The sequence below is a fragment of the Mirounga leonina genome, unplaced genomic scaffold (genome assembly GCF_011800145.1).
Source record: "Mirounga leonina isolate KUSES-001 unplaced genomic scaffold, KU_Mleo_1.0 Mir_200, whole genome shotgun sequence".
NCBI lineage: Eukaryota > Metazoa > Chordata > Mammalia > Carnivora > Phocidae > Mirounga > Mirounga leonina.
Window position 1 is genome coordinate 21282956 of NW_023270503.1, and position 16697 is coordinate 21299652.

The 16697-nt window shown below is 50.8% G+C and overlaps 2 protein-coding genes and 1 long non-coding RNA gene across 6 annotated transcripts; 1 reads left to right on the forward strand and 2 right to left on the reverse strand.

Annotated features, from left to right (window-relative positions):
- Nucleotides 1-1766: 1766 nt before the first annotated feature.
- NME2 (NME/NM23 nucleoside diphosphate kinase 2) lies at nucleotides 1767-5149 on the reverse strand. The gene is made up of 5 exons (XM_035026819.1): nucleotides 5021-5149; nucleotides 4632-4760; nucleotides 3753-3854; nucleotides 2843-2955; nucleotides 1767-2025 (listed from the first exon to the last, which is right to left on the reverse strand). The coding sequence occupies exons 2-5, from the start codon at nucleotides 4755-4757 to the stop codon at nucleotides 1908-1910; spliced, it is 459 nt and encodes a 152-aa protein (XP_034882710.1). The 5' UTR covers nucleotides 4758-4760; nucleotides 5021-5149; the 3' UTR covers nucleotides 1767-1907.
- On the forward strand, nucleotides 4689-5927 carry LOC118024746. Its single transcript, XR_004683196.1, has 2 exons — nucleotides 4689-4777; nucleotides 5631-5927. It is a non-coding gene; the product is annotated as an uncharacterized LOC118024746 (long non-coding RNA).
- Nucleotides 5928-7975: 2048 nt separating this feature from the next.
- On the reverse strand, nucleotides 7976-15769 carry NME1 (NME/NM23 nucleoside diphosphate kinase 1). Of its 4 annotated transcripts, none has more exons than XM_035026822.1 (5): nucleotides 15665-15769; nucleotides 13343-13472; nucleotides 9966-10067; nucleotides 8806-8918; nucleotides 7976-8287 (listed from the first exon to the last, which is right to left on the reverse strand). In XM_035026822.1, exons 2-5 carry the CDS (start codon nucleotides 13466-13468, stop codon nucleotides 8170-8172), a joined length of 459 nt encoding a protein of 152 aa, XP_034882713.1. In that variant the 5' UTR covers nucleotides 13469-13472; nucleotides 15665-15769; the 3' UTR covers nucleotides 7976-8169. The 4 variants fall into 4 exon arrangements, with proteins under 4 accessions (XP_034882713.1, XP_034882712.1, XP_034882715.1 ...); XM_035026821.1 differs by having other exon boundaries at nucleotides 13343-13486; nucleotides 15665-15760; XM_035026824.1 differs by lacking the exon at nucleotides 15665-15769 and adding an exon at nucleotides 15378-15530.
- Nucleotides 15770-16697: the final 928 nt, after the last annotated feature.

Consider the following 16697-nt stretch of genomic DNA (forward strand, 5'->3'; position numbering starts at 1 on the left):
ACACTTTAGAAAAATATAACAGACTGCAAGAAAAAAAGCCGAACCTAACTTCTGCCCTGCTTTCTACCTTACATGGCTTGAACGGTTGCCTAGTACGTGGGAATTCCCAGCTTAGCTCTCATTTACAGTCCTATGAGCTTTGAGATACACATACTATTCTTGAAACCATTACATGCCCCTTGGGAAAACTTGAGCTCAGGGGACAACAGTAAAGGATTTCCTCTTGCAAACTGTTAACTGAGGCTATGGCATTTAAATAATGTATTTAATATGTACTCCAAAAATTTTATGGAAAACATAAAAGGTTCTGAAGTTGTCCACATTCACACAGCTACCTGGGAGATAGGATGAGGTCCAAAATCCAACCTTACTCCAGAGGCAGTAACTTTAATCTCACCATAGTCCACCCTTTCTCGTTCAGTTCTACCGAATTAAGTCCCGAAGTTCACACCCTTCTTCTCGCCTTTCCCCGCTCCAAATTTGATTTCAGGTACCCTACGAACTCAAAATTTTCAGGTGTCATTTGGAAGGAAAACTAGGTAAAGGTAGTAAAACAGTAACCAAGAGCATGGGGTCGGAAGCCAGCTGCTTCCACTGAAACCATCCTTGTGAATTCTGTAACTTGACTCCGTTTCCTCAGCTGTAAAATAGGGATACCAGTACCAATCTCCTAAGAGTTGTGAAGTCTATAAATTCATGTATGTACAGTTCTTAGAACAGCCTTGACACAGAATAAGCCCATAATTAACTGCTGTCCATCCAAATACCTCAGCTTGCGTGTCACTGCGAGACTTCAAAACACATTAAAATGCAGATCCAGGGGTGCCTGGGGGGCTCAGTCGTTTAAGCATCTGCCTTCGGCTCAGGTCATAATCCCAGGATCCTGGGATCAAGCCCCGTGTCAGGCTCCCTGCTTAGTGGGAGAATGCTTCTCTTTCCCTCTGCTCCTCCTCCCTGCTCATTCTCGCGCTCTCTCAAATAAATAAAATAATTTTAAAAAATGCAGGGGCGCCTGGGTAGCTCAGTTGGTCTGCCTTCAGCTCAGGTCATGATCCCAGGAGTCCATCGGGCTCCCTGCTCAGCTGGGAGTCTGCTTCTCCCTCTCCCCCTACCCCCGCTCATGCTCGCTCTCTCAAACAAAATTTTTTTTTTAAGATTTTTTTATTTATTCATTGGAGACAGAGATAGAGAGAGAGAGAATTAACCTTAAAAGGCACTAAGAATTTTGTAACCAGTCACTGCATGTAGCCCAGAAAACAGGCTTATCTCACTCCAGGGAAGAGTTAAGAAGGAGGGTAAGGTTGCAGAGAACACTTAACCAGGGGCCAGGCACTAGATACATTCTTTCTTTTAAACCTGCATTGCAGTGGTATTATCCTCATTTTACAAATGTCTTTAGACTTCCATTTTCCTCATAACTTGCCCAGTTATCAGTCAACAAAGATGTAAATCTGGACTTGACTACTCTGTTTCACTTGAGTTTCAACAAATTCACTGTACAGAAATCTACATGTCTACAATCCTCTAAGGTGGTCAGGATATTTATTTCATCACTTCCTTTTTAGACACACAGTCAGTGCCACACTTGTCCTCTTCAGCCTCTCTACTTTACCTCCTAGAGTCTAGCAGTACACCCTGGTGCTGAGAAGGGTCAGATCATTCTTCCACAGCAAGCAGGATTAATTACTTAGTTCTGGATAACGTTGCGAAAGCCAAGGAACCAAGTCACTTCTTGCAGTCATAGCAAGTAAGCACAAAAGGCTGCACCAGTTTCCAAAGGCTTTATTGCTAAGTGCGTTTTAGAAAAGAAAGACTGATGCCATCACTTCCAAGTCACTGGAATGAAGAGGTGTGTCCAGGGCCACGTCAACAGTGGTGCCAAAGGGGACTGATGCTTTGTCCACCTTTTATTCATAGATCCAGTCAAAAGCACAAGACTTGTAGTTAACCAACTCTTCAGGCTTAAACCAGAGGCTGATTTCTTTCTCTGCACTTTTTACGGAATCACTGCCATGAATTATGTTCCTAAGAAAGAGAACAAATAACTTGTTACCACATTTTATTTATTATTTAAAGTAGGCTCCACACGCAGTATGGAGCCCAACGTGCGGCTTAAACTCACAACCCTGAGATGAAGAGCTGAGCTGAGATCAAGAGTCAGATGCTTAACCGACTGAGCCACCCAGGCACCCCAAGTTACCACATTTTATTTTATTTTTTAAGACTTTGTCAGCGAGAAAGAGAGTGAGCACAAGCAGGGAGAGAAGCAGGCTCCCCGCTGAGCAGGGAGCCCGATGCAGGGACTTGATCCCAGGACCCTGGGATCATAACCCGAGCAGAAGGCAGACACTTAACTGACTGAGCACCCCCCCCAGGCGTCCCCCAGGTTACCACATTTTAAAGTGCCAAAGTCTGTTTATGGCTAAGGCAAAGGAGTCACTGCAGACCTTTTCAGCCAAATTGCCACTCGAAGCAGGAGACTACCCCCAGAATATTTCCTCTTAAAAGCAACCATAAAATTAGGGGGGGCTTAACCAAAAGGTTAAGTGGCACACCCATGGCCACAGCCACAAGGAGCAAAGCCGAGGCTTTTCCCCACACTCCGCGCTTTCTGCTGTGTCCCACAGGACCTACCACACGAAGCTCCCTTGTGCGAAGAGGCCTTAGGTAAAATTTTAAGTAGCCTAGGGAAGTCACTATTGAAGAAAACTTTCATCCAGTGATCATTTCCACCTAATTTTAAAAGTTCAAATTTTCCTAAAACTGGGATACGCCGATAAGGTTTCATACCCCCTCGTGAAGTGCCTTTGAGAAACAGTCCTCCATGCCCCTCAGGCCTTACCTGCCAACTTGAATGCAGAAGTCCCCACGAATGGTGCCGGGCTTAGAATCCGCGGGGTTGGTCTCCCCAAGCATCATTCGCCCCGTCTTCACCACATTCAGTCCCTCCCAGACCTGGAGACAGTCGGGAAGAGGAACTGCATCAGATCTGTCACTTGGGACCATTGCAGTACAGACCTTCACCCGTGCCTCCCAGCTCGCTCCCGTCAGACCAGTCGGTGACTCGGCCAAGCAGCTCAGCCCGCACTAGGCAGCAGGGGCCGGTAGGAGGTGCTCCGGGCTCCATCCCCAGTGTACCGCTCGGATACACAGAAACCATCTACCCAACTCGGGGACTTCCCACCTAACCGAGGGGAAGATGAACAGCACGGAAGAACCTCAGGCAGCCACAAGCACGAGGGGAAACGGTGATGAAGGGGTAGAAGACCGTGATCGGGCTGGAACCGGGTCAGGGGGAAGGACTTAGTGCAGGATATGGTGAGGATTCCCAGGAAAGCAGAAAGTGTAGGCAGGGGAAGAACAGGAAGAACAAAGAGCCATCCTCCGAGAACCCGGGCCGATTTCAGTGCCTCCCTCCCAAACTTCCTACTCCTCTTCATTCCCAGCTAGACATTAATGCCAGAGGAGGAAACAGACTACTGGGTTACAGAGAACTTTTTCTAAGGTCTGGTTCCCCTTGCTTCTTCCTCCCAAGCTCCTAACTGCTCTAGCTCCAGCAGGATCCATTTGTAAAACAAAGGAATCTGGAGTGGCTGGGGAAGGTGTCTAAAAAGAGGCCATGCCAAAAAAATAAATAAATAAATAAATAAATAAAAAATAAAAAGAGGCCATGCCGCACTGAGCAAGCCGGGTTCTGTACCAGCCCTTATTCCCTGCCCCTCCTCCCATCCCCCGGCCCCGCAAGCACTTGCCATGGCCACAACGGGCCCGGAGTGCATATACTTCACCAGCCCCGGGAAGAAGGGACGGTCCTTCAGGTCAAGGTAGTGCTGCTGCAGGAGCTCCTCGGAGGCCTGGCACGCAAAAGGCAGTCGCAGTTAGGAAGTACCCTGGAGAAGCTGAAATAGGGCTCTGTCCCATCCTCAGAATCCGCCCCCCGCCCCCATTCCCAAGGCAGGTTCTCCAAGTCCTGTAACATGTTAGCCCACCCAAGGTGTAAACAGAAATCCCACCCAAACCCTGATACTGATACTCTTTTTAGTGCAGAAAGACTGTTCCCATCATGAAGACACCCTCAAAATGTCAATGGTATTAGGGGTGTTAACATCCTAAGAAGTAGGTGGTTTGAGAATCTAGATGTGGAGAGTTAAGCGTTGGCCGCCTTTGAAGGAAATACGTCAGAGGTTATGTCACTCTTCTGGCCCATGTCCAGTGCCCTTTCCAACATCTCACATGTTAACCGAGAACGTTCGCCTCTTCCCAGATGGGCCTGGTTAAGATTTCAATACTTAACTTCCCCCTTAAAGCCCAGATCGGTGCCCCAAATGTAAAGTGTGGAAATGCCGGGCCCTGCCCTACACCGGGGGGAGCTCCGTCTGCCCGCACCCTGGGCACGTGTGGCCCGCGTGGCCGGGCCGAGGAACAGGCTTCTCCGCGCCACCGCGGGGCACCGGCTGCTCCCCGGGCCGTCACGTCACCTCCGCTTAACCTTGCGAGGGCGCCCGGGTTCGCGGGCCGCGGGATCGCCGCGGGGGCGGGAGGCGGCGGGGGGTGGGGGGAGCGGCGGCGGGCGAGCAGGAGGAGGGGCGCCCGCCGCCGGGCTCCCGGGGGCCGTGGGGGCGCCGCGTTACCTGCAGGAACTTCATGGCCACGAGGCGGAACCCCTTCTGCTCGAAGCGCTTGATGATCTCGCCCACCAGGCCGCGCTGCACGCCGTCCGGCTTGATGGCGATGAACGTGCGCTCCGGGTGGGCCATGGCCTGCGGGCGACAGACAGGTCGGCTCAGGGCCCCGCGGCCGCGCGGGCACAGGACCCCGGCCGCCCTCCCCCCCACGCCCCCCCGCCGTCCCCCCGGGCCCCTCCGCCCGCTCCGCGGGGACACGCGCCCGCCGGCCGCCTACGCCGCCCCGCGGGAGGGGACCCGGCGCCGGGCCCGGGGGAGGGGGGAGGGGGGCGGCGAGCGCGTCCGCGGGGAGGGGGCCCGGGGGGGCGGCGCGGAAAGCGCCCCCAGCGCCGTACGGGGAAGCAGGCTGCGCGGCGTGGCGGGAGGCGAGACGTGGAGCGGGCGGCGGGCCCGGGGCGGCTCGGGAGGAGGGCCGCGCGACGGCCACACCCCGGACGCCCCGCCGCCCAACCCGCGAGGCGGACGCGGCGGAGACCTCTGGGCACGGCCCGCGCAGACGAGGAGGCGCTGGGGGCTGGGGAGCGGGAATGGCTTCCTCTCCCCGGGGGAGCGGGGGTGCCCCGCGCCTGGAACTCGGCGCCTCGGGCCCGCAGCCCTCCCCGCAGTGCCTCCCGCGCGCGCGCACTCACACTCCTGTGCGGTCGGGGTCTCCAGCCTGACACGCATCCCTGACGGGCCCTAGATTGTCTCACGGCAGTGCACACAGCTCCGCCCCCTTGCGTGGTGCCCAGCTTCGGTGGCGAGGCAGCGAGCCCGTCCTCGCCGCCCGTCCAGACACCCGCCCCGCAGTGCCTGTCCCCGAGATGGTCGGAGCCTCGCGTCTGTCCCTGCCCGGGACAGCGAGCGGGCGGCGGGCAGCGCGTGCCAGTACCCGCACTGAGGGAGGACGTCAGCCCCCTCCGTTTTGACCGCAAGCTCTCCGGTTGACTCCGCTCTTCTTCCTAGATGATCTCAACTCAGGCAGAAGACCCTGCAGGCAAAGCATCCCGTGATGGGGACTGGAACTACCCCCCTCAAGCCACGAGGACCGCCCTGAGCCGGCAGGACCTCGCAGGACCAACCCCAAGACACTGATGGATTTGACCTTCAATGCCACCTGCAGCTACACACGGACCTTTGTCCCAGTTTCCGTATAGAAACCTGCAAGTATTTTCAGCACTTTGGGGACAGTTTTTGAGATGTTGGTCCAGTCTTCCCAGTGCTGGCCTCCCCGAAATAAATTCCCTTCTTGTCTCAGCACAACTGGTCTCTCTGCCTTTGGGTTTTGTCAGTGCGGAGTGTGGAACCTGGTGTGTTTGGGCCCCCGGAGCCCCAGGGGCCCCGGCACCCCTGCGCCCGGGCTGCAGTGCCAACCCACCCTCTGTTCCACCTCCTCGGCGTCCCACACTGCTAGCTGCAGAGCATTAAAACACATTCCTCATTCTGGAGAAGAGACAGCCAGTGTCCCCTTTGGCTTCCAGGGGAAGCACTCTAAGTGGGGGTTCCTTGTCAGAGTGTGGGACAGAGTCTGGGAATCTCACTGGAGATTTCTCTGGAGAGCTGTTTGCCCCTTTGGTCCAGGCACTAAGAGCCTGTGCCGTACGGCCCGTAGCAGCCTCTGCCTTTCCTGTGCCTGTCCTTCCCGCAAAGACAGCCCTTGACTGGCCAAGATGTGACCCCGCTGCCTCACTACACACACAATCGTTCCCCACAGGTTCCGGTACCCTAGCTCGCTCCCCCAACAGACCACGCTTTGGGTGAAACAGAAATGCAGCTGGTCCTCAGCTTCGTGGAAGGAAAGTAGCCCCCTGCGGAGAAAATCCTTTCACCAAGTATACATATGTCAACTCTGACTGCACACTTCAGATAATCTTACGGTTTCATCAGGTGCACCCCAGTGAAGCTGGAAAAACACGGGAGCCCCCATCCCACCTCCCCTCCTCTTCACTGCCTCTACCGAAGCCAGATGAACAGGGAAAATACCAGGAAAGAAACCCTCAAGTTTGTGGCACAAGTAATTGTCCCCAATATGTATTCTCAGCCTCCCGCTTCTCATAGGAGAGCTTCAGAGTATTCTCTGCGCACAAGGGTGCCCAAATAAAAATAGCACTTTCCACATTCTCTTGCAGCAAGAGGCTTGCACATGAAGAAGTTCTGGCCAGCGGGATGGGAGGGAGAGCAAAGGTGGTAAATTCAAGGTGACGCCCTTCAGAGAAAGGAACAGTCCACTTCTCTTCCCAACTTGCCATTAGGCACGTGTAGGGGGTAAGGCATGTTACACTGGTTGGTAGGAAATCAGTCCCCGGACAACCTCAAGGATCAGAACCTCACCATCATCACCCCTACTTACGTACTTGGACTTTTTGGGGTTTTTGCAGCTTTATTGAGGCATAATTGACCAATTAAACTTGTTATGTATTTAAGGTATACAACCTGCTTTTTTAATTTACATATATTGTGAAACGATCACAATTAAGCTATTGAACATACCACTTCACATCGTTACCATTCTATTTGTATGTGTGCGAGCACACTTAAGATCTACCCTCTTAGCAAATTTCAAGTACACAACACAGTGTTGTGAACTAGAGACACAGTGCTGTATGTTAGACTTCTAGTTTAGACTTTTAAATAAAAGATAAGTAAATTTCCGGGACACCTGGGTGGCTCAGTCGTTAAGTGTCTGTCTTTGGCTCAGGTCATGATCCCAGGTCCTGGGATCGAGCCCCACATCAGGCTCCCTGCTCCGAGGGAAGCCCGCTTCTCCCTCTCCCTCTCCCCCTGCTTGTGTTCCCTCTCTCGCTGTGTCTCTGTCAAATAAATATAATCTTAAAAAAAAAAAAAAAAGTAAATTTCCATTTTGCCTCTGTTAAAGCAACCAAATCAGTGCCCTAACAAATCAAAGCTACTCAAGATTTCACCTGCTTCTTCTGAGGTCCTCCCAGGGACCCAGGCCCACTATCCAGCTTTTCTGTTTTTGGAGTAGTTACAACTTCTCACACTCCCCCATCTGCAGAGTCCCTCAGAGCTTCTCACTAGTAGTAAGGCTATCTCTTATTTCCAGTGAATCCTCTGCACCCAGCACAATCTTAGCAACCTAGCAGATCCTTCCTGGATGACTGCTGATTGGCTCAGTGCCAAAAGTGGATGGGATGCAGGAGTGAAGGGAGGGACAGACAGAGAGAGAGAGGTCTCTCAGGCCAATAAAAATAATTTACATAGTATTTACATTCTGTTAGCTCAGGTTATCCAGAGTAACTGGAAAAGAAAAAAGAAAAAAGACTACAAAGTAACCGACTCGATGAATCCTATGTTGGGATGAAACATTTTAATCTGATAGTAGCACATAATACTGTACAGGGAGCACTCCCAGCTCCAGAGTTCCCCTCCAGGTTATAAGGAAGTTCTCAAAAATAAGTGGATTTTCGAGAGCCTGGCCCCCTGCTCATGGGAGGGAGCAGGAATGGAATGAACAAAGCACTGAGGTCTGCTCTCTCATCACCCGTCACTCGTAGATCCAGCTCTGAGCACAGCTCTTGTAATCCACCAGCTCTTCAGGCTGGAACCACAAGCCGATCTCCTTCTCCGCACTCTCCACAGAGTCGCTGCCGTGGATAATGTTCCTGGATGGGGAAGGAGACGGCCATGTTACCTAGACCCAAAGGATTCAACTGCCTGGAAGCCCCCTGTTCCCACTGCCAGAAAGCTGACAGACTCTGCAGCAGAAAAAGCCAAAGCTCCCTGCACCTGAGTCCACATTATTTTATTATTATTATTCTTTTAAGATTCTTTATTTATTTGACAGAGAGAGACACAGCAAGAGAGGGAACACAAGCAGGGGGAGTGGCAGAGGGAGAAGCAGGCTTCCCGTGGAGCAGGGAGCCCAATGCGGGGCTCGATCCCAGGACCCCGGGATCATGACCTGAGCCAAAGGCAGCCGCTTAACAACTGAGCCACACAGGCGCCCCCCCCCCCTTTTTAAGTAAAGTTTAGAGCCAAAGTGGGGCTGGGCTCGAATTTACAACCCCAAGATCTATAGTTGCATGCTCTACCGACTGAGCCAGCCAGGTGCCGGAGGAACCCAAATTCTTATGTCACCTAACTCAGATTTTGGAAAAAGGCAAAAAGCACCCGCTCCCACCTGCCAACTTGGATGCAAAAGTCCCCACGGATGGTCCCAGGCTTGGAGTCCGCAGGGTTGGTCTCCCCGAGCATCACTCGGCCTGTCTTCACCACATTCAGGCCCTCCCAGACCTCCAAGGATAAAAGAATATATGGTGAAGGAAGAAAACCCATCTCAGCAGAAAATCTGGAAACTACTAACTCAAAAACAGAAAAAAGCCCCCATATAACACTGAAGGAATAGTTATGGAGCATCTACTAGTTCCAACACTGGGAATACTGGCCCCCCGGCGCCCACTCCTGCTTTTCTATAATCCATTCTTGACAGAGCAGCCTGTGCAGCCTTTAAAAATGCCTGCTGTTGGACCTCCCCTGGCGTCCGTCCCAGAGCTCGGGACACGCACAGCCAGCACAGCCCTGCCTCATCTGGCCTGCGCCCGTCTGCGCCTGTGCCTCCGAGCTCGCGTCATCTGACCTTCTCTTTCACCCACCGGGCTCCAGCGGCTCCAGCCTTCTTTCTGCACTTCAGAAAGCCCAGGCCCTTTGCACATGCTGTTTTCTCGTTGAGATTGCTCTTCAATGTGATTCTTGTGTATGTCTGGCTCCTTCTTCTCACTCCGATATCAGCTTGAAAAGCATGTTCCTCGACCACCCAATCTAAAGTGGCCACTTGCTGTCACATCATCCTATTACATTTCTGGGCTTATCACTAATCATGAGCATATATATATATCTTCATCTTCATTATCTGCCCATCTTCCCCCTTCAAGATGTGTAGGCAAGCAAAGCCATGAAAATAAGTACCTATTTGGTCTCATTCATGACTGAATCCCCAGTGTCTGGAACAGAGCCTGGCACAATGATGACAACCGATACATACTTGGAGGAAAATCATTGCAATAAGCAAGAGACAATCTCGCTGCCCTCCCGAAGTGCAGAATCAGGCCAACCCCTCCCGATCGCTCTCAGCTATGAGTCACTATGGGTCTTCAGTTCAGCAAACAAATGTATCTTGCCTTTGGTGGGTCAGAGAGATAACTCATATCCTAACTGCCCAATCCTCCCAGCCCCCATTGCCTGTGTATCAGTGAGGACCTGGCGTCAGAGGCAGGAATCACACCCCTCACTCTTGACTCCAACGCAGTCATCCACCTCCATATCCCACACATGCATACTCACCATGGCAACCACAGGCCCTGACTGCATGTACTTCACCAGGCCAGCAAAGAACGGACGGTCCTTCAGGTCAATGTAGTGCTCCTTGAGAAGGTCTTCGGAAGCCTATTGCACAGGACAGAGAATGAGAATTGGCCCCCAAACTTTCTAAGATTCAGCAATCTAGTTATTTCCCACTCCCTGCTGTCTAAAATGTGAGCTCTTAGCTCACTGATTCTGTTATAACGCAATCTGCTCCCAACACTACCAGAGGGGAGCAGTGCCAGGGAGACTCAAAGTGCTTCAGCTTTGTGCCAGTTTCCCCCCTATTGGCCTTGCCTGATCGGAAGAAAACCACAGAACATGAGAATCGAATCCAGCCATCCCATTTTAGACAGCAAAACTAACAATAAAATGCATTTCCATTCCTTGAGAGCAAGCCTCGACTCAAATGTCAGAGGGAAGTCGGGGGGTCTTGGCATTCGACGAGAAGCAAACTGAACCCGGGCGCATCCCAGGGAGACTGCTCATTTACTCAGAAGAGGAAGGCCAGGGGCCAGGCGGGGCAACTATGTGATCCCCACAAGTATTTCACAAATCACTCAAAAGTACATGACATCTAGCAATAAATCCAGTTAGCCAGAGAGCGAACCACCTGCTTGGCAATTCCGACTCCCTACGCCGGGCTCACTCTTGGCCACGGCACACAGGCTTGCTCCGGGTCTAACACGGGCCCTTCGTTCTCCCAGGTCTGTACCCTGCGCACTGCAGTCACACCCACAAACGTGGAGAGCCACTGCCAGAGAGCGCATCCAGAACGGCCCATCTCTCAGCCTCCAGTGAGCGTTCCTTGCCAAAGGGACACAGCCACGTGACCACACCACGTCAGCCATTCACCCTTGGCCACCCCCCACCCATCCCAACAGAAAACTGGTAATGGTGGTCTCCTGACACACACTGACTTGACCTTCCCTTCCCCAAACACTCTTTTAATTCTACTAATTGGTTCTGATTATCTTTTTCGTTTGTTTTTTTGGTTCTGGTTATCTTTAATTTTTTTTAAAGATTTTGTTTATTTGAGAGAGAGTGAGAGACAGAGCAGGAGGAGGGGAAGGGGTAGAGGGAGAAGCAGATGCCCCGCTGAGCAGGGAGCCCAATGTGGGGCTCAAACCCAGGACCCTGGGATCGTGACCTGAGCCGAAGGCAGACGCTTAACCCACTGAGCCACCCAGGGGGCCCGGTTCTGGTTATCTTTAGTCTGCCAAACAGATTACAGGGTTTCTTCGGAGGGGGGACATCAAGTTTTCCCTCCCCACCCTCCACCATGTCATCTGTAGACTCCTGACAGCTGCCCCTCCTCCCATTCTTCCTCAGGCCCACATCCTTGATCGGCAAGTCAGTGTAACGGGAAAAATGCACGCACTTAGGGGTCAGAGAGACCCGAGTTAAAATCCCTGCTCCAGCAAAGTGCGCCTTCCGATATATTACGTAACCTCACCAAGCCCCGGGTTCTTCACCACTGACAACCACAGGCACAGAAATAAGTATGTCCCTGGGCTGTCATAAAAGCCAAAGAAAACACATATGTCCAGCACACAGTAAATGCGTGATCAACAATACTTTTCATTTCACTTTGCCTTCAAAACCTAATTTAATATGCAAACTCCCTGGAAAGCAATGCTTGTCCAACACCTGGCACTGATCATTCCATCATGTACCCCCCGACTCTGCACTAACATCCACCTACTTCCTATTATACTAAAGCAGTTTTCCTAAACATCACACAGGAACTAAATTGCAAGTCAAACTAAATTTAAAATGCACTAGCCGTGGGCACCTGGGTGGCTCAGTTGGTTAAGCGACTGCCTTCGGCTCAGGTCATGATCCTGGAGTCCCTGGATCGAGTCCCGCATCGGGCTCCCTGCTCGGCAGGGAGTCTGCTTCTCCCTCTGACCCTCCCGACCCTCCCCCCTCTCATGTGCTCTTTCAGTCTCTCTCTCTCAAATAAATAAATAAAATCTTTAAAAAAATAATAAAATAATAAAATAAAATGCACTAGCTGAGTCCAAAGATGACACTATTGATAGGAAAAAAGAATGCCCCCTAATTTATCTGCTTTGACAATTTGAATTCTCATTTCCCAGCTCTGTATGAAAAAGAGTTCTTAGCCAATTAATCCTTTTCATTTTTAGGGTTTTGTTTTTTGGGTTTTTTTAATGTTTTAGAGAGAGAGAGAGCGAGCACGAGCAGGAGGGGCAGAGGGAAAGGGAGAGAGAGAATCTCAAGCAGACTCTTCGCTGAGCGTGGAGCCTAGCACGGGGCTCCACCTCATGACCCTGAGATCACGACCTGAGCTGAAACCAAGAGTCCGACACTTAACCAAATGCGTCACCCAGGGGCCCCCTTCTTTTCATTTTTTGAAATATTGCTTTGCAGGTGTCTTGCAAGCGTGTCTGCTCTCTGCTGTTTCCAGGCGGGCCTTCCCAAGGGCAAAACCACAGCTTTCCCCCCAACATGCCCTGATGGTGCCTAATATACACTAGACACTAAGTGGATGGTAAATAAGGATGGAAAGATCTCCTTGCTGAGAATCGACCTGCCTCAGAGAGAGGGGTAGGGGAGGGGGGAGAAGTTCTCTGAAATTATCTGCTCAGGAAGCTCAAGACCAGGAGCTCAAACACCCGCAGGGCTCTGAGTCAGAAATCACAGTGCTCTCCTGAAACGAATATTGTACTGTATGTTAATGAACTAGAATTTAAATGAAAATTTGAAGAAAAAAATAAATAAAAATTTAAAAAAGGAAAAATGGGGCACCTGGCTGACTCAGTCAGTGAAGCATGTGACTCTTGATCTCAGGGTTGAGTCCATGCCCCACACTGGGTGTGCAGATTACTTAAAAATAAAAATCTTGGGCGCCTGGGTGGCTCATTTGGTTGAGCGACTGCCTTCGGCTCAGGTCATGATCCTGGAGTCCCGGGATCGAGTCCCGCGTCGGGCTCCCTGCTCAGCAGGGAGTCTGCTTCGCCCTCTGACCCTCCCCCCTCTCATGTGCTCTCTCTCATTCTCTCTCTCTCAAATAAATAAATAAAATCTTTAAAAAATAAAAAAAATAAAAATCTTAAAAAAAAAAAAAGAAAGAAAGAAATCAGTGCTGTAGTAATATGCGAGCTCCCCATTGCGAAGGGAAAAGGGAGGCTATTTCCAAAAGTCCCAGTAACTTGGTTTGTTGTAGGACTTGGCCACCATGCTAGGCACCAAGGAGTTTCCAGGTATCAGGACATATGTGTTCACCTTACATGGAGAAGGCTAAAAAGGAGGGGAGGGGAGAAACAGGGGGGCTAACCTACAATGATCCCCTATACTCCAAGAGAACAGAAATATGAAGAATGAAGTCCACTTACCTGAATTAATTTCATAGCAATGAGGCGGAATCCCTTTTGCTCAAAACGCTTGATGATCTCTCCCACGAGGCTGCGCTGGACCCCATCAGGCTTGATGGCAATGAAGGTGCGTTCACTGTTGGCCATGGTCCTGAGGATAAACAGCTGGGAGGATGAAACAGCACTGAATATCCTGCCTACATCATTATCCTTCTCAAGCAGATTACCCCATTGGGGTAAGCTGGTAAGCTGGTTTAAATCTGTCATGCCAACTCCCAAGTCTCTCTGGTAAAAACTCAATACCTAGTATGTTCACCACACTGTGTTACTTTGAAGACACATTTTAAAGATATATGTAGAAACAACGTTCCTACAATGGTAGCTGTATATGCCCATAAAAATAGTGTGCTATAGGGACGCCTGGGTGGCTCAGTCGGTTGAGTGTCCAACTCTTGATTTTGGCTCAGGTCATGATCTTAGGATTGAGGGATCGAGCCCTGCAATGGGCTCCTCACTCAGTGCAGAGTCAGCTTCAGATTCTTTCTCCCTCCCCCTCGGCCCCTCCCTGCTCAGGCGCGCCTGCTCTCTCTCTCTCTAAAATAAATAAATAAAAAGAAAAGGAAGAGTGTGCTATTGCTGTGTATGAATGTGTTCACCACAAGGTGCTGCACTGAAAAAACTCTGGGATAGCACATGTGTAAAAAATGTTCCTAAGGGGGGAAAAAAAAGAATTTTCCCTAAGCAAAAAAAAAAAAAAAAAAAGGAAAAACAAAAAACCCAATTTCTCCTCAGTCCCCTTATCCCTGAACTAATATCCCAGGGTGGGCAAGGGTCCAAAAGCAGGGGCTATTATTTCTATCCCATTTGACTTAAAAGCTACTATTAAGCATTTATTTTGGTTTTTTGCTTGTTTGTTTTTAAAGATTTTATTTATTTGACAGAGAGAGACACAGCAAGAGAGGGAACACAAGCAGGGGGAGTGGGAGAGGGAGAAGCAGGCCTCCTGCAGAGCAGGGAGCCCGATGTGGGGCTCGATCCCAGGACCCTGGGATCATGACCTGAGCCGAAGGTAGACGCTTAACGACTGAGCCACCCAGGTGTCCCTAAGCATCTGTTTTGTACCCAATACTGTGTCAGAACACAGATGTTAAAAAAAAAAAAAAAAAGACACACTGTCTTTGTGAATTATTCAGAGAAGGGAAACAACAGTGATAAAGTGAGGTCAGGCCTAAGGTAGAACAAAACAGTTTGACCTACTGCCACAATCATGGTATTAGAACTGGAAGGGGTTTTAGAGACTATTTCATTATAATCCTCTTCATTTTACAAACAAACAAATCTAGAGCACCAGAATGAGGTCCAAAATCCTGATTTCCCAACCCGATACAATTTATGCCACATCATAAGACATAATGAATATTCAGACAAACCGGTAAAAGGTGGATGGTGGGAGAACTAGAGCCGTTAGTAGTATCTGAGATGGGACATCATGCAGGAAAGAGGCCCAGCAAACGTCCATCCCAGACCTTGCCTTTTACAGAGAAGACTGGGCTCATGACCTGCTCTGCCTCCACAAGATGGGGAAGGAGGAGGCCCCTGACCTTGAAAGACAATCCCTAATGAGGACAGCCACACCACCTCCCGGCTCTACCTTCCCGAACTTTAGTTAACCTCTTATTATAGCACCTTAATATATTTTAATTTCTGTTTGTGTTTCCGTCCCACCACTGGTCTGCGGCCTGTATACAGGCACGGTTTGTTCCTGTGTCTGTCCCTGGTACCTAGCCACACGGCCTGGCATTCAGTAAGAGCAAAGAAAATGTCCTGAGTCGTAATCGCCCTGCCCCTTCAAGAAAAAGAGACAAAACCCAAGGACTGGCGAAGAACTCCCAGTGGAAGCTCGAGACAAGCATGGATTCCCCAGGAGAAAATGGGCAAACAAGCCACAAACTGTCTCTATACTCATACCATTTATACTGTAAATGTCCTCCATACCTACCGAGACACACACACACATTCAGTCATTCATTCATTCACTCATTCAGCAAGAACTTACTGAGCCCCAACTCCGTGCCCGGCACTGCACGCGACAGAGACAAATAAGGCACAACCCCTGTCGTCGCGGCCTGACGGAAAAGGCAGCCACGGACAAAGGCAAGTCCACGTGGCGCGGGACGTGCGCTGACAGGTCTGCACCTTTCCACCGGCGCTGCCCCGCCCTGCCCTCCCATTCGATCCCTCCGGCCACCTCTCAGAGCGGAATTCATCCGACCCGGTCGCCTCCCCCCACCCCCCTCCCCCCTCCCCCGATCCCAGTATCGCCTCTTCTCAAACCCCTCTCACCCCTCCAGCTGCTCCAGCTGCAACTCCTCCAGGGGCCGCCGGCACCGGAAACACGCCTCGGCCCCACGTGGTTCCTGGCACCCGCAGGCGCGGAACGCTTCTTTCCGGATCGGCTGCCGGGGAGTCCGTTTTGCAGAACACCACTCGGCCACACTTCCTCTTGGGAGTCGGATGTCATTCTAGGGAGCAACATTCCGACGTTTAACTTCCGGCACTGCTTTTTCTTGCTCTTCCGGCACGCTGCTTTTTTTTTTTTTTTTTTTTTTTTTTTTTTTGCCTAAGATTCTATGAGTCACTTCCTTCGTTCTCGAGTAGGTTGGCTTCCCGGGAGGTGGCGCTCCCACTTTGCACGAAGTCCGAACGGGCACCTGACCTAGAAATAGGCCTTTCTCATTTTACCTTTACTCATTCTTCCCAGCCTATCAAGCACTGCATTATTAACTGAGTACCTACTGTGTGCCGGGCACTATTCCAGGGCCTGAGAGTATAGCAGTAAACTCTCTCGGAGGTTTTGGTGGGGTAGGAAATGGGGACAAAGAATAAACAAATGAGCAAAGTGATATGTAATACATTGCATTATGTTAGTGCTGTTAAGAAAACGCAGAGCAAGGGAGAAAGACGGAAGGAGTGAACAATTTTAAAAAGGTTGGTTGGGAAAAGCCTCTCTGACAGTGGAACAGACAGACCTGCATGAAGTGAGGGAGCAAGTCTGGTGTTTATCTGACCGCGGAATATTATTACAGTGGACGTCCAGTGGTAGAAAATGCCATCAGAGGGGCGCCTGGGTGGCTCAGTCGTTAAGCGTCTGCCTTCGGCTCAGGTCGTGATCCCAGGGCCCTGGGATCGAGCCCCGCATCGGGCTCCCTGCTCAGTGGGAAGCCTGCTTCTCCCTCTCCCACTCCCCCTGCTTGTGTTCCCTCTCTCGCTGTGTCTCTCGCTGTCAAATAAAATCTTTTTAAAAAAGAAAGAAAGAAAGAAAATGCCATCAGAGAGAGGCCAGGTTATGTTGTGGTGCCACTGGAAAATTTTGAAC

Excerpts from the sequence above, each read along its gene's own strand:
- NME2 (XM_035026819.1), bottom strand. The coding sequence starts at position 4,757 with ATGGCCCACCCGGAGCGCACGTTCATCGCCATCAAGCCGGACGGCGTG. Across the intron at positions 3,855-4,631 it reads TGGCCATGAAGTTCCTGCAG|GCCTCCGAGGAGCTCCTGCA; the intron begins GTAACGCGGCGC and ends TTTGCGTGCCAG. Across the intron at positions 2,956-3,752 it reads CCGGGCCCGTTGTGGCCATG|GTCTGGGAGGGACTGAATGT; the intron begins GCAAGTGCTTGC and ends GACTGTCTCCAG.
- NME1 (XM_035026822.1), bottom strand. The coding sequence starts at position 13,468 with ATGGCCAACAGTGAACGCACCTTCATTGCCATCAAGCCTGATGGGGTC. Across the intron at positions 8,919-9,965 it reads CAGGGCCTGTGGTTGCCATG|GTCTGGGAGGGCCTGAATGT; the intron begins GTGAGTATGCAT and ends TTATCCTTGGAG. Across the intron at positions 8,288-8,805 it reads TTTTGCATCCAAGTTGGCAG|GAACATTATCCACGGCAGCG; the intron begins GTGGGAGCGGGT and ends TTCCCCATCCAG.